This window comes from Neophocaena asiaeorientalis, unplaced genomic scaffold (genome assembly GCF_003031525.2).
Source record: "Neophocaena asiaeorientalis asiaeorientalis breed wild unplaced genomic scaffold, Neophocaena_asiaeorientalis_V1.1 scaffold43, whole genome shotgun sequence".
NCBI lineage: Eukaryota > Metazoa > Chordata > Mammalia > Artiodactyla > Phocoenidae > Neophocaena > Neophocaena asiaeorientalis.
The window spans coordinates 8,166,109-8,187,855 of NW_020173674.1; the positions used below are offsets into that span (position 1 = coordinate 8,166,109).

The 21,747-nt window shown below is 55.3% G+C and overlaps 1 protein-coding gene across 11 annotated transcripts in view; it reads right to left on the minus strand.

The window, feature by feature from the left end:
* MARK2 (microtubule affinity regulating kinase 2) overlaps positions 1–21,747 on the minus strand; it is a 56,444-nt gene continuing 34,697 nt past the window's right edge. For 3 of the 11 annotated variants that reach the window (XM_024748732.1, XM_024748731.1, XM_024748733.1), the window contains 18 exons: positions 13,841–14,020; positions 13,547–13,600; positions 10,801–10,849; positions 10,421–10,486; positions 10,261–10,331; positions 9,986–10,042; positions 9,064–9,300; positions 8,504–8,623; positions 8,304–8,403; positions 8,114–8,226; positions 7,009–7,141; positions 6,646–6,827; positions 6,224–6,321; positions 5,259–5,420; positions 4,360–4,617; positions 3,293–3,319; positions 1,270–1,314; positions 289–649 (listed from right to left, as the gene is read on the minus strand). In XM_024748732.1, the coding sequence (XP_024604500.1) occupies positions 289–649; positions 1,270–1,314; positions 3,293–3,319; positions 4,360–4,617; positions 5,259–5,420; positions 6,224–6,321; positions 6,646–6,827; positions 7,009–7,141; positions 8,114–8,226; positions 8,304–8,403; positions 8,504–8,623; positions 9,064–9,300; positions 9,986–10,042; positions 10,261–10,331; positions 10,421–10,486; positions 10,801–10,849; positions 13,547–13,600; positions 13,841–13,975 (2,268 nt within the window). In that variant the 5' untranslated portion in view covers positions 13,976–14,020. Of the gene's footprint in view, positions 650–1,269; positions 1,315–3,292; positions 3,320–4,359; positions 4,618–5,258; positions 5,421–6,223; positions 6,322–6,645; positions 6,828–7,008; positions 7,142–8,113; positions 8,227–8,303; positions 8,404–8,503; positions 8,624–9,063; positions 9,301–9,985; positions 10,043–10,260; positions 10,332–10,420; positions 10,487–10,800; positions 10,850–13,546; positions 13,601–13,840; positions 14,021–18,474; positions 18,898–21,747 lie in introns of those variants that run through there. The other 8 variants (XM_024748729.1, XM_024748725.1, XM_024748726.1 and 5 more) reach the window with 8 other exon arrangements.

Below are 21,747 nucleotides of genomic sequence, written 5' to 3' on the forward strand. Positions count from 1 at the left end.
AGTGCCGAGGGGAGCCCCGCCCCCACCCCTCCCGCCCCTTCCTCTGCCTCCTGTGGGAGAGAGGGGGCAAGGGGGACTATCTGGGCAGGGGTAAATGTGGGGGGGAGAGAACCGTCTCCCAACCCCCACGAACATGGAAGAAGAAACTGAGAAGGGCGGGGAGGGGAGAAGTGCCAGCAGGGGAGACACACCGATCCGTCTCTGCAGTCCCGCCCGGGCAGGCGGAGCGCCGGCCCCGGCAGCTAAGTCCGGCTGGCCGCCCCCGCCGCCCCCGCTCCCGGCAGCCTGTTAAAGCTTCAGCTCGTTGGCTATTTTGGAGGCAATGTTTTTGAAGGCCATGGAGGTGCCCGATATCCGCTTAAACCGAACACCGTTGAGAGACAGCCGCGGCAGTTTGCACACCTCCATCTCCCACTGCACGAAGTTCTCGTGGCCCGGCGTGCCGTGCATGCACAGCAGCATGTACTTCTCGTGCAGCTCGCTCTGGCAGCTGTTCGCGTCCAGCACCTTGCGGATCTCCCGCATCATCTCGTTGGGCTCCATGGAGCTCGTGGTCTTCATGCTCCACGTGAAGCGTAGCGAGCGGGGCTTGGCCTCCCGAAACTCCTCCTTTTCCTTGTCACTGCCGCCGCTGCCCACCACGTGAGGTCTGCGGAGAGGGCAGAGGCGGGCGTCAGGCGCCCCAGCCACAGGACAGCCCCCCTGGCAGATGGACCCCGAGACCAGAGAGGAGAGCGGGAGGGTGCCCGGGAGGCGGCAGTGCTGGAAGAGGGAGCGTTAGACCTGGCCCAGGGAGCAGAGGGAGGGCGAGAGGGGTGGGCGGTCTCGTCTCTCAGGGCAGAGAAGGCGAGAAGCCAGCCCCTGGCAGGGGGTGACAAGGTGACAGCGCCATGCTTTCCTGGGAAGAGGGCAGGGTCAGGGAAGAAAGGGGAGCACGCGCTCAGTAGCCCTGAGCAGTTCACAGACTGGACAGAAAGAAGTGACTGATTCACAGGCAAGTGAGCTTGTCGAGGGGTAGGAGTCTAGAGTCCCAACCACCCGGCCCAGGCAGGGCTCTTGCTTCCAGAACACACCAGACCTGAGGAGAAGGGCCCACACCCACTGCAGCGGGGCTGTGGGGGTCCTCTGAGGAAAGGGAGGCCCCAAGAGGGGGAGGACAGGGCGCAAGCGTGGGAGGAAGAGCCGGGTGGCAGAAGGAAGAGGAGTGGGAGGCTCGTGGCAGGGCCGGCGGCCCGGGCAGGGCGGGCGCTGGCTCCGGCCCCCTCTCACCTGAGCGTCTCCACTCGGTCTTTGCTTTCAGGTTCATTCAGGTTCCTCAAAAAACAGAGCGAGGGAGAGTTTAGTGCTGGGACCTCTGTGAGGGCGGGTCCGGGGGAGGTGCCGCCGGTGGGTGGGCGGGACCCAAGCCCAAAGGCCACTCGCCCATCACCTAGCAGGCCAACATGGCGCCTCACACTGGCAGCTCAACTGTCCCTCTCCAACAGGGAGCCCAGCACGCGGGGCCTGCCCCTCCCCACACTCTCAAAGACGGGTGCCGGGAGGAGCCGGGGGAGGAGGAGGGTGTGGACGTGCGGGCACACGCATGGCGCACACAGCCCACAGCCAGGGCTCGCGCAGGGCGGCTTCTGCACTAGCGCCCCCTGAGCGGGTCTCAGAACTGTAGTCCTCTTGGAGGGAAGGGCCGGGGGGTGGCGGAGATAAATAGAGGTCTCTCTCAGGAGGCTCAAACGGCCAAGGGCCGGACCTGCTTTGAGTACGCCTGGGGCTCAGTGCCTGGGACTGGGGCGGGGAGGAGATGGGCCCTGAGGCCGGCTGTAGACAAGCCCACCTCCCCCACTCTTTTATAACTCCCCTGCCTGCCAGGCCATCTGCTGATACAGAAGGGAGGACAGAGGGCAGAGCAGGGGAGACACCTTGGGAGGGGGGGTGGGGAAGAGGTCTGGCCCCGCTGAGCGGCTTCTCCAGCTCCTGGCTGGAAGATGGGTGCCTGGAGCTGGGAAATTGGGGAGTGCAGAGGAGGGCAAGGATGTAAGGAGGAGTGAGAGAGAGCAGCGGCAGCACATGTAAAAGGAACACAAAGACACAACAGACACACGAATGCAAACAAGTGCACTGCGAACAGGGAGCCTGGGCCGTGCAGGGGAAGGAGCCTGGCTGCTCTCTCCGGCCCCACCTGGCTCCTGCCCTGTGGGTGGAGGTACCCTGCAGGGCAGGCCCCCACTGGGGCCCCATGAGTCAACAGCCAGCCATGCAGTGAAGAGCTGGGTGGCAAGCAGTGGGTGGAAGGGGGAAAGCCTGAACACCCTGTCTTGGCCGTCGTTCTGTCAGCTGGGGCACCGAAGGGGCTGGGCTGACGGCCTTGGGGAACCAGGGCTCCCAACCTGGCCCTTGGTCCTCAGCTTGGTATTTGGCCCACCCAGGCCACCAGAGAGGATGAAGACAGGGCCAGGGGTGGCAGAGCCAGGAGCTGGCCCAGGAAGGGAAACGCCTGAGGGAGGGGGGATCTCCCACTGTTTGGCCAGGGCTTAGGGGTAGACGGCCCCTGCCCTAGAATGTCCCAGCTTCTGGCTCTTCGGAAGTCACAGGCCATAACTGGAGAACACAGCCCAGAGAGGACGCGGCTTGATTCATCCAGAAACGTCTGGAGGTAGGAGGTACGCTGGGGTGGGGGTGGGGTCGGCCTAGTTCTGCAGGAGCTGCCAGAAGGGGGTGCTGTGCCCCGCTCGTGAGGCAAAGGCTCCTTGGGCCTGGAGACATCAGGCTGAAGTCTTGAGACCCCAGTGTCCCGGCAGTACCTCCAAAGTCCTGCCATCCCAGAGGACAGGGGCAAGAGGCCACACAGCCCTGAAGTTCAGGGCACCAGGGAAGGGGAAGCCCAGGAGACCCAGAATGAGATACCATCCCAGATGCACTTTCGACCCCGGTGGAGCTTCCTCAGAGCGCATGCACAGACACGAGAAAGGGCTGGAAAAGGAACCCAACGCGCTTGTGACCAAAACCCAGGGTAGGGGACTGGGGGGAAGGAGACAATCTTAAAGGGAGAATTCCCTGAGAAGGTCCCCCTTGCTTGGGGACAGGCCCATCGTTTTCAGAGTCATTTGCCCTGAGTGGGCAAACGTGGCCTTGTGGGCCGCCCAGGCAGAGGCCGTCTTCATCCCTTTAAGATGGCAGAGAGAGGACCCCACAGACATGGTTTAGCAGATGCAGGAGGGAGCAAGAGCCAGAAAAGGCGAGTTAGTGATGGAGGCAGGACACAGGACACAGACGCACACACAGCGGGCTCAACGCCTACCTTCTGGCAAACCTGAAAGACAGATTTCTAAAAAAACAAACAAAAAAAGACAAAATAAAAAAAGAAATAAAAAAAAAAAACCAACAAGACGGTATGTGGATAAGCAGGTGGGGAGTGGGCTTTACAGGTTCAAGGGTCACCCTACTTGTGGAAGAGCCGCTCAGCGAGACTAGAGTCCCAGACATCCCAATCTGCTCACGCCCCACCCTGCAGCCCTACACCTGCATTCCGGGGCTGGAAAGGGGCATGGCTTGGCTACTCTAGCTGAGTGGAATGAAGTGCAGGAGGAAGGGCAGGCAAACCTGTTCTCTCCAAGGCTCCTTCCTGCTGCTTCCTGAGCTACACTAAGATGGTTGAGGAAGTGGTGGGATGGAGACAGGGAGCAGCCCAAGAGGCCACATTACTGGATGCACCTCAAGAATCAACGCTGTCCTTTTGGGTCATCAGGGGCCAGGCGTGAGAAACCTCACGAAGAGAACCTTCACCCTGGTTCCCACGTAGGAAAGCGTCAGAGTGCCTCAGGCTGCAAGGGAGACATCCTAGGCCCCCACCAGCTATTTCATTTATGGCCTTCATCCTGGCAACCCCCAGCCCCCCAGCAGAGGAACGTGGCAGCGGGGAGTGGCTGCAGCCAGACAAAACCGACTGGGTGGGGAGAAAGGAGGTCAAAGGGGGCAAGACAAGAGACCAGGAGAAACTCTCCTTGCCGGCCCAGCCTGGCTCAGGCCTCATGACTCTGCAGCTGCGTCACCAAATATAAGTTTCCATGGGAACCCAGGAAAGACGAGGGGGGCTTTTATTTTAGCATCTGAGTTCACACTCTCCTAGAGAGGAGGCGGCATCGGCCATCTGCTCGGGCCAGAGAACAAGGAGTTGGGGAGGCCTGAGAGGGACGGATGGGTCTGGGCATCTCAGGTGCCAACAAAGACTCAATTTCTTAGGCTTCCTGAGGTTTCTAACCCTGGGACCTGATCCCAGCTCTAACCCCCAGGTGTCCTCATCCCCACCCCCAGACAAGGTGGAAGGCCTGGCCTCAGCCTCTCTGCCGCCCTAGGCCCCCTACTCACCTGCGTACAAACTTGGAAGTGAATTTGCTGAAGATGCTCCCCGAGGCCCCCCGCCGGCCCTGGCTGTTGCCAGAGGGAGAGGCTGGGGTCACACCGTAGGGCAAATTCTGCTGGTCCCGCACCTGCCGGAGCTGCCCAGCGTGGAAGGTGCTTCGACTGGAAACACCCCGGGGAAAATTAGTTCGGTCTGGGGCTCCACCGCTGCTGCTGATGTTGTGGGCGGAGGGGGAGGCGACAGGGACACGCTGGGGGGCTGTGCTGTGAGAAAAGAGGTGGGGGGCGGGGAAATGCGTCAGGGCATGAGAAAGCCATCAGCACCGAGCATCTGGAGCTCCCTGGCATGGGAAAGGGAAGGGGGACGCTAGGGCAGAGGCAGCCATCACAGAGGACACAGAAGGAAGGGGTGTGACCACTGAGGACACCAGTAAGGAAGATGTTTGGGTGGAGGGGGAAGGAGATGGTTTGGGGGAGGGAGGGGAGGCAGGGAAGGATACGTGTGTGGAGAGCAGTACAGGAAGGAGAGAAGAGGCTCCTTGGGAGCTAGGCAGTCTGGAACCTCAAGGGGACAATGTTGACCAACCCTCAAGGATTGAGTCCCTGTGATGCTGACTGTCCCCGGGGTCCTAAGGAAGTCCAGGAAGGCTCAGAACAAAAAGGCTTCCTTCTGGAGCCTCGGGACGGCTTCTTGCATATCTGTTCTGAGAGGGAGAACTGGAGGAAAAGAGGGGCATTAAGCTATTTTTTGTGTCCTCTACTTCCTGGCTGCAGGGGACAGCCATCTCTTGTGGCTAAGATGCCAAAAACAGAGCAGGACCCCCAGGTGGGAAGAAATTGTGGGGGGTGGGGGGGCGGGGGTGGGCTGAGGGCAGCAGGTGTATCAGCTGCCCCAGCACACTTGCCTGGGCCGCGGCACCTCACAGTTACTGTCCGTGGGGGGCAGCCCAGTGGCCTTGTTGGGGTGCACGGAGGCCGACATGGATTTCTGGTGCTGGCGGGGCCGGGCCGCAGAGACCGCGGCGGAAGCAGAAGCCGTGGAGGCCCGGGACCCTGGCATGGTTAGGCTAGGAGACAAAAGCAGTGGAGAGGCCTGGGTTAGGGGTGGGAGGGGGCAGGAGGCTCCGGTTAGGAAGCACAGGCAAGGCGGGAAGGGCCAGAGCTGGGGAGCCTCGGCGGGACGCACGTCAGGCCCAGCAGCAGCAGCGGGGCACGAGTCAGAGCCGAGGGAGGCAGGGCTGGGAAGTGCAGGGCACAGCAAGGAAGGAGAGGCAGGCCAGAGCCTAGGGGAGGAAACCCAGAGTGCAGGAAAGCCAACAGGAGGCAACTGTCTCCGGGCTGCACTGGTCCCCTAGAAATTCTAAGAACAAGGATGTGTCGTCGCCAGAAAGAGCAGCGTGTTGCTAAGGGGAGTTTTCATTAAGCTCAGAAGACAAGGAGCCAGGAACTCAACATGATGGTCAAGGTTAGGGGGGGCTCTGCTCTCATGGGCACAGCTAGAGTCACCCTCAATGTGTACACGCTTCAGGTGGGCATCTCTCGGTCCTGCCCTGAGCTGGGGCCCCTCAGGCACTGATGCCCAGAAGAGTGCAGTTGCCACGCCCTGGCTGCAGTCAAGAAGCAAGAAGGCAGCTGAGATGACCATGGAGTCACACTCGGTACACCGTAAGGAGCGGTCACAGGAGCACAGGGGAGAGGAGGAGGGGGGTGGGGAGAGAGGGAGGAGGTGCTGGCGTGTGGAAGGCTGGACTGGACAGAGCCAGGATGGGACTCCAGGGGGGCAGGACGGGAGACGGTGCTGCTGACAGACGTCACCGCTGGGAGAGGTGGCTCCCGGGAAATACGGCAGGCAGGGCCCAGGCCTGCTCACCTGTCTTTGCCGTTCTGGATGGAGGCCTGGCCAAGGCTGGCCCTCTCCAAAAGCGGGGAATTCCTGCTTCGATTTGTGCTGGTGGAGAGGACGCTGTTCTGTGGGGAATAAAGGGCAGAGTAGTATCACAGAAAACCAAAGTGTTCTACTGGCAGGTTCACAAAACCTGCTCCCCCTCCCCCTTCCACCACAAGCAGTCGGGCTGGGAAAAGAACGGAGTTCGCTTTTACCCTGTGGGGCAGGGTTTTCTACAGTAAGCTGAAGTGGCCCCGGGGCGGAAGGTCAGGTAGGCAGCCAAAGGGAGCTGGGTCTGCATTAAGGAAAGAGCTGCCTGGAGAGGGCAGGCCCCACAGCAGGAGCCGGGAGGATGGGGAGGAGAGGTGGGGCTGGCCAGGAGGAGGGAGGGGGTGGGTGTGGCTCACAGTGGAGGGGGTGGGGGTGGTCTTCTTCCTCTCCAGCCCAGGCAGGGGGCTGGCGGGCACTTTGGCTGTGCTGCTGGCCTTCCGCCCTGGCTCCCGGTCCTCCTCAGGCCGCTTGTTTTCTGCGTTGTTACTCTGAGTCTTCTTAGAGTAGGAATTAGAAGTGGGAATGGCAGGACCAGCTGCTGGGCCAGAGGACAGTGGGAATGGGTAAGGGCAAGTTGGAGGGAAGTTAAGTGACTTGCCCAAGGACATGCTACTAATAAGGGCTGAACAGGGATGGAAACTCAGCTGTGTCATCCAAAGCCCCAAGAACCCATCAGGAGAGGGGTGAGTCCCCCACCTGCAGTTCCCAGAAGTACTCACCCTGGTCGCTAAAGCGCCGCTGCTTGGGGTTGGCTGAGACGCTGCGCTGTACCTTGTGGGAGGGGGAAGGGGCACTGCTATTGGTCAGATCAGCTGAAGGCCGGGGTTTCAAGGTGATGGTGTCGCCCTCCAGCTGCAAGAACACAAAAGGGAGGGCAGAGGTCACGAAGAGTTGCCTATGGATGATCCCACTTACACATTCCTGCCTGACACAAAGCCACCCCAGGCTCCCATGAGACATACCCCCTGCAAGACCAGCGTGCATCTAAATAAACACTCACGGAGACAAGTCCCAACACAGACCCTGAAAAACACAGTCAAAGACACACCAACCTCCCCAAAAAGAACCCCGCCCTCAGAGTGGGATACACACGCCACACACGAGAGTACACATTCAGACTCAGAGACACCCCCCAACACCTCCTGAACAGGCTAAGTCAAGAATCAAGAAAGGGCGTCCAGCACCGCCAGGCGGAGCGCAGGACGGGGAGGCCACGAGTGGATGTGGGGCCACACAGATGGCGAACAAGGCCCTACTCCCACAGAGACCCAGGCATTCAGGCGCAGACATGGGTACCCATACGAGCAGAACAATCATCACGAAGCCTCCAGATGCACAGACGGGAGGATGGACGTACACGCACACAGATACACATACCCAGACACAAGCTCTAGGCAGAAGCAACACACAGGCTCAAGATTCCTATAAAGACAGACACAGAGCACCCAGGAACCCAGACTTCCAGATACAGAGAGACACAAACATATCGAAACAGTCAGAGACTTCTAGAGCCAACACAGAACTGACCCAGCCAGAATGACCTAGACCCAGTCTAACCAACACAGAATGAGCCAGATCTACTCACCCGTATGGAAACCCAGACCCAGGCCCAGACCCCACCAGCTTCCCTATTGAACTATTGATGGAAATTAGTGAAAGCAAAAGCCAGGGGACCTTAGCACCACCAGAGATTAGGCTTAAAATTAGTCAGTAGAGAGCACACCTACTCAGAGATGAGCTTCTGCCCTCAATAGCTGCTAGAAGCATGGGGATACTACCAACAGAGAGGCTGGCTGGACGGGGAATGGAGCAGGGGGCACACACCTCGGAGCTCTTGTAGCCCAGGAGCAGATAGGTGGCCATCACCTCGTTGTACCTCTGGCCCACCAGCGAGTCCTGGATCTCTTCCCGTGTGTAACCCATGGACACCATCAACTCTGCGTGGGGGGACATACAGTTAAGGCTGGTCCTGAGTCCTAGGCAGGCTCAACCTCACGGCCCAGCACAGCCTCACCTGTCCGCCGGGGGTCCTTGTAGTCAGGGAGTGGCTCCACATAAGGCTTTAATTCATCATCTTCGTGACCCACATTCATCCATCGATCTTTCATGATTTGCTGGGGAGTAAAGGGAAGGGGAAGGGCAGAGAGGAAGACTCAGCTTGGAGGTTTCCTTGGGAACCCAGGACCTCCTACCAGCTGGGCTCAGGCCGCTCACCTCTAAAGTGCCTCTCTTGCTGGGATTGAGAATGAGAAATTTCTTAAGCAGGTTTTCACAGTCTGTGGACATGTAGAACGGAATACGGTATTTCCCCCTCAGTACCCGCTCCCGCAGCTCCTGTAGGAGGGAAATTTACATCACCCAAGGCCAAGGGAAGGAACCTAATATCCAGGCTCCTGACAGTTTAAGACTGGCCAGGCAGATATAAATGAAATATGGTTAAGAAGGCAGAGAGCCTGGGACAAGGCACCTCACTCGAGAGGCGGTGATGTCAAATACCCCACGCCCTCTGGCCTGATCAGCCCGAGGCTTGCAATTCTGAGGACCTTGGAGGGGTGAACGGACATACAATTTATCCCAGCCCTCAAGAGAGGAACTGAGGTTATTTTGCTGGATGCAGAGGGCTTTTAATAGCTGCTGCCTTTTGCAAGCCCTTCTTTGAAGCTCTGGCTCAGGAAAAATGTAGAAAAGCAGCAAAGGTGAGAGGTCGGGGATAAAACCAGAGGCCAAGAGAAGAAATGAGAGTACAAATGATCTAAGCCTGCACTTCACTCCACCTTGAGGTTCTGTCCATCAAAAGGCAGGGATCCGCTGACCAGTGTATATAGAATAACTCCCAGGCTCCACACATCCACCTCGGGTCCGTCGTATTTTTTGCCCTGGAAGAGCTCTGGGGCAGCATAAGGGGGACTGCCACAGAAGGTATCCAGCTTGTTCCCAAAGGTGAATTCGTTGCTGAAGCCAAAGTCTGCAATCTTGATGTTCATATCAGCATCCAAGAGCAGGTTTTCTGCCTGGGAGGTAAGAAGGAAAACGTCAGGGAACCAAGTGGATCACACTAAGGCACCGGACAGGAAGGAGCTGAGCGGAATGGAAGAACAAACAGGAAGTCATCTCCAGTGTTAGAACTTCTCCCACCAACTCCAGGGCAGGCCTCCAGTCAGTGTGCAGAGGCTGGGCTGGGCTGGAGGAGGGCCGCGCAGGCCGGTGAGAGCTGGGATCTGAAGGCTCAGAGACGCGGTGAGCTGTGCAAAGCTTCCCTGTCAGGCCTGGGTTAATCACGGTCACATCTGCGAGGACGCAGGGGCCAGGAAGACTCCTAGGTAGTCTCACATGCTAACAGCTCAGTGAAAGACATGCGTCTGCCGCACGTCTGCAAAGCAGCTGTGACGCAGCTGTGGAACAGGCAGCACCGCTTCCTCGGTCAGCCGCCAGGCTGCCTGCAGCCCTCCTGCCATGCCTGGCTGCACCAGAAGGTGAAGGGCTGAGAGGTGAAATGGCAGAGACCCTCTCCTCGCTAGCTGGAATGGGATCCTAAGTCCAGTCATAGGGCCTATGTCAGAAGCAGCCCTAGGGGCCTCATCGTCCCCCAGAATTAAAGGCTGGTGTCTCCTTGAACGCTCAGGGTGTAATGGTTATGTCGCGGCTGACAGCGGGTGAGTGGCCCAGCCCTGACTCAGACTCTGGCGAGCGCCTTACCTTTAGGTCTCTGTGAACAATGAACTTCTGGTGACAGTACTGCACAGCAGACACTATCTGAAAGGAAGGAAGAGCGGTCAGCTCAGGGGCACTGAAGCTGGGCTACAGGGGCTGGTGGAGCTGTGATCCTGCGACCGAGTTCGAAGCAGCCACATAGATAAGCAAAGCCCAAAGGACCCTCCAGATGCCGCTTACAGACAGGCAGCTCCTCCCTGTATGCCAAACCCCCCAAAGCAGAGGTCGGGCCCACACTCCATGGAGGGAGTCACACCCACCTGGCGGAACTTGGCTCGAGCCTCTTTTTCTTTCATCCTGCCATGAGCCACCAGGTAATCAAACACCTCTCCTGCAAGTGACAGGGGCAGGGTCTACATCAGAGCTTGCTGGGGCTGGGGAAGGTGGGGACACAGTAGGAAGAGGCAATTCCATACCTACCTCCACTAGCGTACTCCATGACAAGGTAGAGAGTTTTCTCAGTCTCGATCACTTCAAATAACTTAACTACAAGAGAAAAGGCCAAGCTATGAGTCAGAGAAGCAGCAGGGGCCACACATCGAGCCCCAACATGTACAGGGGCATCCTAGGAATCAGAAAGTTTCCTCCTCTCCCAAAGACAGGTTCCTCTCGAGGCAGCCACACCACTAAGGACAGCCCTGTGCTCCAGAGGCAGAGCTGGATCTTGAGCTGGGTTCCCCAGAGGCATCCTTGAAGACTACGGACTCCAGAAGGCCATGTGCCTCAGGGAGAAGGGCCACATGCTGGGAAGTGGAGCCTTGCTGTGGGGGAAGAGGAAAGGAATGATGACTGGTTCTCACCTATGTTGGGATGATTCAAAACCTTCATTATTCTTACTTCACGGAACAGCTGGAAAATAAAATACCAGGGGTCATGCTTGCTCAGCTTGCTCCCCTCAGGTCCCCTCCAAACAGAGCCACTGCTAAGATTCTTTTTCCAAAAGAGAAAACAGGCAGGGAAAAGAAATAGAGTAGCTGTCCAGATCCTCCATGCCCATCCCCAGTGGCTGAGAAGGACATGGCGGGGAAGGAGAGCAAGAAGGGTCAGTGCGAGGAAAGCTGGGCTCTCATGACTTGTACCCTCAGGGGCAGCATCTGGACGAGCCAGCTGCACCCTTGGGTGTTGTCTCCCCAAATCATCCAGCCCCCAAACAGCAGACGGGTTTTGGCTGCATGCCTCTGAAAGAGGGAGCGTGAGCCCACGTACATGAACATTTAGAACCTGAACTGCTTCTACAGTTCACTGACAAAGCAGACTCTAGCTTGGTCTGTGTGAAGAGGTAGGGGAGCTCTGAAGGGGCCCCTCTGAAGGGGCCCACCACCTTCTGACTTACAGAAGTCAGAGGGCTCTGCACTAGTGGGTACGCCTTTCTCTCCTGGGCCTCGGGGTGGTGACAGAAGAAGCCACTCCTATATATAGCTGATGCCAATTTTAATCAAATCCACCTCCACACACTCACGCTCTCTTTGTGAAACAAAATCAGGGACTCCAAACCATACATTTCCATGAAGAAAGATGACAGAAATGAACTCCATCCCCTCTGCGGGGGCCAGAGAACTGGAGGTGGGGTTTTTTGCAACTTCTAGGCCTCACCGTTTGCACAAAGAGCAGAACTAGTTGTGTTGTGTTTTGTTTTTGTTTTTAAGGAGAGGGGAGGTATGGAGACCTAATTTAGGTTATTATTTTATGGGGAAAAGTGAACACATCTTTCTTTATTTTCCTTTAATGAGATCCCAGAGCTTTTGTGGGCTGGAAAGGAAAAGAAGAGACAGGTTTTCCAATCTTCGAGAACCTGATTCTGACCTTGGCTCCCTTTTCTTGTTAGGGCCCAGGTTTTTCTTGCTTTCTTCCCAGGCCCAATAGTTATCTTGGATGAAGAGGCAAAAAATCCTGGACGCCACCTCAGGGGCAATAATGGGCCTGGAAAGGGCGTTCTCCTAGGAGCGCGTGGAGTTTTCTGAGCTTGTCTAGAACCCCGAAGAGGATGGCTTCTTCAGCGTTTGTCCTTTAGGGATCATTGCTGGGATCAAATTTAAACAGAGCGATCTGGCCAGAACCAGGCTGGCCTTGGCAGTGGCGTGAGTTCAAAGGCCCTAAAAATGGTTGCATTTGCCTGGTGCTGCCGCCTCCAGCCCGTCAGGAAGAGGCGGGAGAAAAAAGAGGTGGGAAATGAGACGGCCTAGCTGACTCTGGCAGGCTAAACTGCTCCAAAGACCAAACGGCCCACACCAGGCTGGCTTCTGCTCTGTGGGGTCTGAGCCAACATGTCAAGAGTAGCCCTCTTTCCCTTTCTTCCGGAAAGCTCCCAGCAGCAGGGAAGCCCTGGTGATGACAGCCATGTTTCCTTTGAGTCAAAGAACTCTGAGGGGATCCCAGGGGTAACAAAAAATAGGAAACACCTTGGTTTTGGCTGTCAGCATGTCAGGGCACCTCAACTCACACTAATTCTGTGAGTGTCTCTCTCAGCAACAGCTCCCAACCTCCAGTCCCAAGCTTCCCAATCTCACTGTAGTTGGCTGTTAGCATCAGGTTATGCCCTCTCCTAACTCAAGTAACAATGTGCTCGTGAAAAGAAAAACTCAATCTGCCACAAGATGCAAAGAACTAGGTTAATCAAGGTCAGAAAATCTGAGCCAGGGTCAGCTGGAGTATGAGGAAGTCTGACTGACCTGAATAGGGACAGCTTTTTGGGAGCCTGACGGGAGATTTCTTCCTTCCCCTAACTGACGGAGCCCAGGGTGGGGGCAGAGGGCAGACAGTTTCCAGTTCTACACCAACCAGTCACTGGTAAGCCGTCCCTCCTCTGCAAATGAAAGCCGCCTTTTCTCACTCCTACATATGTGGTCTCACCTGGAGGGTTCCCCGACCAGCTAAGTAAGACCTCAGTTTTCCACTGTAAGTCAAGAAGGGAAGGAAAGTTCAACCTCATCTAGCAAAAACGACATGCAAAGGACTCTGCAACTGTTAGTCAAAAGAAGCCTAGAAGTGAGAAGGAAAACTGGGAGGACCTGTCATTAATCTGCACGTACGGTAAGAGGCTTGAAACTGGAGTTTAGTTTCGAAAAACCCCAGCCTTCCATACCCATTCTCTGAAATGTAGCTGGCACAGAATCCAGTGGCAGGTTCTCTGCCTCCTCTTATCCCTGTACTTCTAGAGCCACTCCCCGGGATCATTCAGATCTTACAGTTAACTGCATGTGTTTCTAGTAATGGCTATATACATGTGTTTTTGCATAGGGCTGGTCACAGGCCAGAAGAAAACAAGATGCAGGAAGTAGGTCAGACAGGTAGGCCAAGGGGCAGGAAAGGGGCAGAAAGACTTCTAAAAGGGCCAGTGCCTGTGGCCAGGAAGCTCAATCAGGAGGCGCCAACACAGGTGATCCAACCCAAACCCTAAAGATAGCAGAGCCACGGAAAGGGATGGTGGGAACAGTGCAACGACCAGAGATTCTGAATTAGGGGTTCAAGAGGAGGTCCAAATGGGGTCAGCAGATCATTAACTCCTGACAGAGGTTTAGAAAGGGACAGGAGGTACTGTGTGCTTACTTTCTGGAGGCTGGAGGAGTTCAGTTGAGTCTTGTCAATGATCTTCACAGCTACCTGAACAAGAGATAAAAAGCCCAAGATTACCTCTCTGACCAGGCTAAACTCAGGACTCGAATCTACTTCCTCCTTTATATTTCTGCCTCCTTTTGGCCCTATCCCTCTTAGCACCCCTATCTGTTCAGATCTCATTTCTGCCTGATAAACAAAAGGCTGGCTGTGGTAGAAGTTCCACTACTACCTGCTGGCGTATCAACAGTTGGGAGATGCTGCCACGTCCCCAACCCCAAAGCTCACCTCTTTCCCAGTAAGGATGTGCCGAGCCAGCTTCACCTTGGCGAAGTTACCCTTGCCAATGGTCTTGAGGAGTCGATAGTTGCCAATATGGGGCTGCTCGTCAGCAGAAGTGGCTGAGTTGCGGCCCCGCAGCATGTTGGACTTACTGCTGGGCTTGGAGTCGAGGTGTCCCAAGGTGGGCTGCAGGGTAGAAACATGTACACCTTTGAGTATGCTGCCCTTCCGGTTCCCCATACTACTGCCCTTAGCTCTCTGCAAAAAGCGCAAGAGGCTGGGGTATGGGGGCAGACTCCAGGAGGCTGGTAGGCATGCAAAGAAAGAATCATAAGGCAGTGGGATAAAAGGAGATGGGAAGAGCGCCCACCTTCACGCCAAAAGAGCACAGCCTAAGGTCCAACGTCAACATCCTGTGGGCGCTGGAGCTTAGGACCTAAGCTGTCCCATCACTGGCTCCACTGCCTGGCAACACATCCGCTGTAACAACCCAAGAGTTCCTCCACCTCGTGTGGGAGAGCGCCGTCTACCGTCCTCCCACTTTGATGAGGCTACATCTCAAAGTCGCACGAGCTTGATCAGAATTACTGCAAAGCACTCACTGCCTCCCAACACTTTACATTTCTCTTTACTATGTATCACTTTACATTGATTTGTTGTCTATCCAGCAAGAATGGAAGCTCATGAAGACAGACATGTATCATTTATTCACTGATACATCCCTGCACCTAGACAGACTGGATTATGGTAGATGCTCAATTAATACTTGTGCAATGAACATGGAATGACAGGGTCTGCACAAGGCCACCCTCTGCCCTCCTTAGATATCCCATAGCTCCAATAAGGGTGTGAGGAAGCAGAAATGACAACTGGCACCAACAGGTATATAAACATAACACAAAAAAGGTATGGTCCAGATGAAAACATACATCTGTATGAAGACCTATACAGTCCTCAAAGGGCTAAATGTAGAGTTCCATGTGATCCAGCAATTCCACTCCTAGTTACATACCCAAGGGCAACTTGCACACCCATGTACATTCGTAGCATCACACATTCATAATAGCCAAGAAGTGGGAACAACACAAATGTCTGTCAATTGATAAGTGAAATATCCACATAGTGGAATATTCGTTGGCAATTAAAAAAAAAAAAGAAGGGACTTCTCTGGTGGCGCAGTGGTTAAGACTCTGCCTGCCAATGCAGGGGACATGGGTTCCACCCCTGATCCGGGAAGATCCCACATGCCACGGAGCGACTAAGCCCGTGTGCCACAACTACTGAGCCTGTGCTCTAGAGCCCGCGAGCCATAATTACTGAGCCCACATGCTGCAACTACCAAAGCCTGCGCGCCTAAAGCCGGAGCTCTGCAATAAGAGAAGCCACCGCAATGAGAAGCCCATACACTGCAACAAACAGTAGCCTCTGCCTACTGCAGCTAGAGAAAGCCCGTGCGCAGCAACGGAGACCCAACGCAGCGCCCGCCCCCCACAAAAAAGAGAGAAAATAACTTAAAAACAAAAAAAAGAACTGACATATGCTACAACATGGATGGACCTTGAAAACATTATGCTAAGTGAACAAAGCTGCTCACAAAGGACCACAGGTTATATGATTACATTTATTTGAAATGTCCAGAGTAGGTAAATCCATAGAGACAAGAAAGAGATTACTCTAGGGCTGAGGAGGGCTGAAGAGGGTGAGGGAACTTAGGGGTAACAACTAAGGGCTGTGAGGTTTCTTTCTGCAGTAACGAAAATATTCTAATGAAATGCTGACTGTGGTGATGGATACACAGGTCTGAGAATTTAGTAAAAGCCACTAAACTGTACACTCTAACGGGTGAACAGTCACACTGTGGAGCGTCTGGCCTGACTCTGGTCGAGAGCACGGATGTGCCTCTTCCAGAACACCCGACGCCATTGCTCCAGCAGGATGGGGTAAAGCGCTGCCACAGCCTCATCGCAGAGCCACCCAGAGCTGCCCTGAGACTCCAAGGAAACCGTCCGGAGGGAGCAGGGCGACCAGAGAAGTGTGACTCAAAATTCTTCCTTTCACGGTCCTTTTCTGGCTCTAAGTGAAGCCCTCAAAAACCACAGAGAAAAGAAATGACTTCTTGCTACCACCCAAGGAACTGTCCAGGGTTCCTTGGCAAGAAGCATGCTTCCCCAAGCTGTTGCTTTTCAGCCCTAAGGGGCTATGAGTAGGAAAACATTTCCCTCTGCCCCAACTTCCAAGATAGGAAGATGGGTGAAAAGTTTCCTTGGCAACCTCTAAATCACCTCCTAAATTGTCACTCTCCTGTTTTCTGAGGATATGAGCCAAAGGCAACAGGGTCTTGACAGTCCCCAAGTCCTCAAAGTTTGCAGTGAGAATTTAGTGTCTACCTGAGGATTTGGGTCCTTTGCTCCCTGAAGCCAAATCTGGGAACCCTACTGCCTATCGCGAGCTCTGCTCTGCCCATCCCTCTCCACGTTTCCCGCTGTGTTGCCCAGCAGGACAGCATCCTCCCCACACCCAGAGGCTCAGCTGCACACAGAACTTCAAGGAACAGCAACAACCCTCCTCCTTACTGGGACAGAGAGGGGTGCTTAAGCGTACAGATGCAGAGACCAACTGCCAGGTTCAAGCCCCGAATCTGCCGCTCACTCAACACATGTTAACGCTATTATTATCAACAACATCCTTAAGATGGAGGTGAGATTATTACAAAGCAGGAAGGAAGTCATCTAAAAGATGACCAACGCGGGATGATCCCACACGTGGGTGTCGGGAGACGGTCTAGTGGGTGCCGAGGAGCTCTGTCCAACAGAACTAGGTTCCAGTCCTGGCTCCCCCACTTACTAGCATTAGTTTCCTTATCTGTAAAGTGGTGATAAAGTAGTCCCTATTTCACATTCATTAGGTGACAGAAAATATGTAAAATGCCTTATCCAATGCTCAAAAAAGAACAACCATGAATACCACTATTTTTAGTTCCTAAATACTACAAAGCCTATTTGCAAAGCCGGAAGTCTCATTGTCAACAAGACTTCTGCATCTAAGTCAAGCCCTCCTAAGCCAGCTGCAGCCTATCTGGAGGCCAAGAGATGCTATGTATTGGCCCTCCCAGCTGGGGAGAGGTCCCGGCTGAGCATCAGCCACCTGGCCTACACCGGCACCTTTAACCTTCACAGGAGGGGACTCGACAGGGCAGCTGTGAAGGGCTGATTCCAAGCTAGGTATCCAGGACAGTCAGAGAGAAGGTTCTGCTTGTCTGGGACCCAAGGAAGCAGAGAACACTGGTGCGTGCTCTTTGATCCCCTGCTCTAAAAGTCACACACTCCCCTTTCAGGACCGAACTACCCAACTCTCAGGACTCAAAAGACACAGTCCTTCTCTTACCCCCTTCCGCCTCTTCTATGTTGTGAGATATTTCCCACAGCAGGGATGTGGGACAGGGTGAGGAAGCAGAGAAAGGAGAAAGTCTCTAGTAGGAAATGTTCCTTGGACCAAGGCCCCATGAGAGGCAGCTTCTTTGAAGGCTAAAGAGGAGGTAGGGGTGTGGGTGGCTATCATGGAGAGAGAGTCCCATCCCTGGTTCTCGACTAGGCCCATGTAACCTGGACCCAGATCTCACCAACAGGGTGGGGGGCTGAAGACTAGCTGCCCTTCTGGGCCAACTAAGCAGGATCTAGCTAGAGCCATGCTCTGCCCCCCACCTCCATCCTCCTTGCACACAGTAAGACATGGAACACCAGACATCCTCAAAGCTCTGGTTGACCTCACACCATAGGCAGGCCCCAAAGGTCTGAGGCCAGTCTGTTGAAAGCAGACACCACGGCTGTCAGGCAGCTTTCAGAAAGAACAAGGGGTCACCCTGTGAGGCAGTATTTGGAACCAAATGGCAGAACACGCAGGTTACTAAGCAGGCCTGATTCAGAATTAGGGCCTAAACAGCTTTGAGGTCCTCAGTCGAGAGGAGAGAAGGCAGGACATGAGGATGAAAAAAAGTCTTCTATCCAATGGGCCCTTCAACCTGGATCTCAGAACTCAGCCTAGGCATGTTGCCACGTTTGCCCGGAAGACAGCCTCCACCCCGAGAGGCCCGGCGCTGACTCAGGTAGGCAGGGCCCCTTCCCTAATGCTGGAGGCCCTGACCAACAGTTCTCCCTTAGAAAAGCTCACGCTTTGGGGCTCTGCACTCAGGTTTGGCCTTGAGTGTCCTGAGACTTCCCTGGGGCCGGGAAGGGGCCAAGCTGGGAAGGGGGATAGGCAGGTACTCCCTGGCCAGAGGCAGAGTGAGCCTGGGCACTGTGGAATGGAGGAAAAGTGTCCCTTGGGCACCGGCCCTGGGCGGCCGCCCCAGACCCATCTCCCCTCACTGTAGCACTCGTGCGCCCTCCCTGGGCCTCTGCCTGTCACCAGCCCGTTCCCTTCACTCTGGCTGGGCCTGCTCATTCGACCTAAGGGGAGAGTCTTCTCTGGGCGTTTGCCACCTCTTCCTTTCTCAGCCAATGCCTCTTCCCAGGAGGAGCACTTCCCTGTGCTAGTTGCTGCCTGGCTCCATTTAGCAACCCTTCAAAGATCCTGTGTTTGGGGTGAGACGGAAGAAAGAGGAGTGGGCAATTCCACAGCAAAAAAAAAGGGGGGAAACATACCCGGCTGGAGAAAGGGACAAGGACTACCAGCGACTTCCATTCAGCAGAGCCCACAGCAGGATCTGTCAGGCAGTGAGGGCAAAGTACAGAGGCCGGGAAGAGCCAGGCCCAGGGCGGGGGCTCCTGGCTCCGTCAGCCACCCTTACTCAGCTGAAGCAGGCGACTCCTTCCACCACCTCGTCAGTGAAAAGCAGCGAAGCAGCCAGGCCAAGCGGCTCCTGCCTGGGAACCTGGACTGTGTCGCAACCGAAACCACCACTAGCAGAGAGAGCCCAGGCTTGGCAAGGAGAGCAACGGGGACAAAGCCCTGCGACTTCTTGTGGGCCAGGGTCTGGTAGCCAGAAGATGCATGCAGTCCTCGGACACTACCCAGGAGCAAGGTGGGAGGAAAGGGGCAGAAGGCTAACGGGAAGGAAGGGAGACAGAGAGAGTAAGAGGCGGGTTTAGATCAACTTCCTTCTCCCTTCCCCTCCCCCTCTCCGGAAGTGGGCTGCCCCACCCTCCCCAAGGTGCTTTGCTGGGTAACAGCTGGGAGAGGGTGAGGAGGAGACTTACGCCAGCCCAGGTTGTCATAAAGCCATTATCTCACCTGCAGCAGGTGGGACCTGGGTACGGGCTCAAATCTGCAGGAGGAGTATGTGTGAATCAGACATGCTGACCCAGAGAGCGCCAGCAAACCACCCACGGGGCGGGGTGGGAGCAGAAACTAGCCATCCAACAGTGGCACGTGGATCTCCTACTTCACAAAAAGCAGTGTTTAACCTTAGAAAAATGCACATTCCACTTATACAGATAGTATTCTGGACATAATATCAGGAGATTCAGGAACCCTGTGAAGCCCCTTAGGTCCATGGGTTCTAGACTAAGAACCTTTGTCACTGATAGAGAGTGAGAAGCTAAATCCTGAATTCTGCCCAAAGGCTGGGAACAAACCAAATGCTTCTCTAAACCCCTTCCAGCCCTGATTCTGGGAGTCTATCTCCAGGTTCCCACCCACCTCCAGGTCTCCATCACCCCCCTACCCCACCCCAATACTGCTTTCTTTGAGAACTCTTGAGGGCCTGGGGGCAGCAGGGGAAGCCATTCCTCACACCTGCCTCCAGCCAAGCCCCTGCTGTCCAGGCATCTGCTGTCCTTGTGGCAAACTGGAGCCCTCCCCGTTTGTGTTCTGGTCTCGGCCTTTCTTCTGGCCGCCAGATCAACTTCACATTCGTTCCACTACTCGAGGCTAGGGTCTTTCCCACTAGGCAACTCTTTAAAGATCTCATGCTGGGAAGCCATAAACCGCTCTAGGGAAGGACAAAGCCTCCCACTGACCTCACGGCACCTGAGCACAGACACCTGGGAGACCGTGCTGCTCAGTGTTCACCTTATGTATGAACCCTGGTCAACAGATTCGGCATTTCTGGTACTACCATCTGCTGGCACGTACTTCCCATGTTCTCCACACCGTAAACCTACAGGGTAGGGAGCATCTTCACTTTACAGATGAGAAATTTAAGCACAGAAGTTAAGAGACTTGCCCAAGGTCAGCCTCCCAGTGCAGAGCTGGGACTGGAGCCCAGGGCTTTCGCGCCCACTCCAGCACTCTGCTGTTCCTCACGGTCCCCTTCACCAGCTCCTCTTCAATGCTTCTGAAGCCTAATCTGCTCTTATTTCTCCCAGAAGAATGAGTCCCTCGCTCTTCCTCCAAAGATTAGGAAGAGGGGAAAGATGTGAAGATTCCGGAAAGGTGCCTGGGACAGCAGGAAGGCCAACATCCGGGTTAAGGCCAGTGGGGGGCAGGGGCTGTTTTAAAGGCCTACCCAGGTGGTCCCACAGCACCCCCTGCTCTCACTCCTTCCCAAAGTGGGCCCTCATCTCAGTGGAAGAGGTCAGGTTTTATTCTGGACCCTGGGCTCAGGCTTGCCCCTCCACTCAGATGCCAGAGCGGGATCAAATGGCTTCATTTTCCAGTCTCCAGGATTTTGCAATGTGACAGAAGGATTGTTTCCTCAATCTTATTTGTTGGGGGGCAGTAAGGGGCTTTGTAAACTGAGGAAGTACCAAGCAGTGACCTCAGAGAGGCTGGGGAGAGACAGGATGGGACTGAGCTGAAACGTCACATGGCAAATCACTAGTTCTTTAACCCTTCCTCCTTCATTGCATCCAGGAGTCTTCTTTGCATCCTTTGATCCTGAGCAACCGTCACTCTCAACTGCCAAGAGTCAATACACCAGCGGAGCATTCTGGGTAGGAGAGCTCTGGTAAAGCTTGGTGACCAGTGGAGAGTCTGGATGTACACCCCCAGCCCCAGAATGAACTGTGATGTCTCCACCTGGGGAACCCCCACCATCCCTTAATACTCCGTCGTAGAGCGGAGGTGGGCTTGTGTAAAACTGCCAAAGGGCTGCTCCCTTTTTCCAACCAGGGTAGGTGCCTCCCTGACAAAGGAGGCCAGCACAGCCTGTGACTGAAGCAAAGCCAAAAGCAAGGTGGTTCGCTGCCCTCCAGCTCTCTAAGCTGCAAGTCTCACCCCAAGGCTGGGAGACCAGCACTGCAGCCTGGGCCACGCAGGGAGCCCACGCGCCTCAAAGCTGCCACAGCAGAGCCAGTGCCTGCCTGGGAAGTCCGGCAGGCGAGAACTGACCTGGAGTGAGATCCGAGCTGAGCCACCTACAGCCCCTTCATGCATGGAAGCTGCGGTGCAAGGAGCACCCCTCAAATCTCCTGTCTTCTGAGCCACTTGAAATGCTGGGCTCCTCTTCAAAAACGGTGGATTCTACTGAGCAACCACGGCTTCAGAAGCTTCCACACTTTATCCCTGAGAATCTGCTCACTGGGGCCTGGTCTCTATCTCAGTCCCCAATTACTGTTGCCCTGTTCAGCAAACCTTCATTGAGCGCCCACCTCTGGAGCCTGTTGCAAAGTACAGAGAGATCTGGTTCCTGCCTTCTAGAGACTGAGAGGAGGGGAACCATACACGTCTCGACTCACGATGGTATCTCTGCTTACTTGTTAGGCAGGCAGGATAGCACAGCAGAGCTCTGGAGGCAGCCGGAGGCAGTGGGGGCCCTGCCTTCGCTCCTTACCAGCTCACCGAACACCACCGGCAAGATCACTTGGCACCTCTGGGTCTCAGTTTCCTCACCTGGGACACGAGGACATGAGCTGTTCCCACTTAACAGGATTAGTGTGAAGATGAAATGAGCAAATCCACGCCAGTGTTGACCACGGTCACTGGTGCGCAGTAAGGTCTCGACCATGTTTTCTAAGATCTCTCTTCACTTTCAG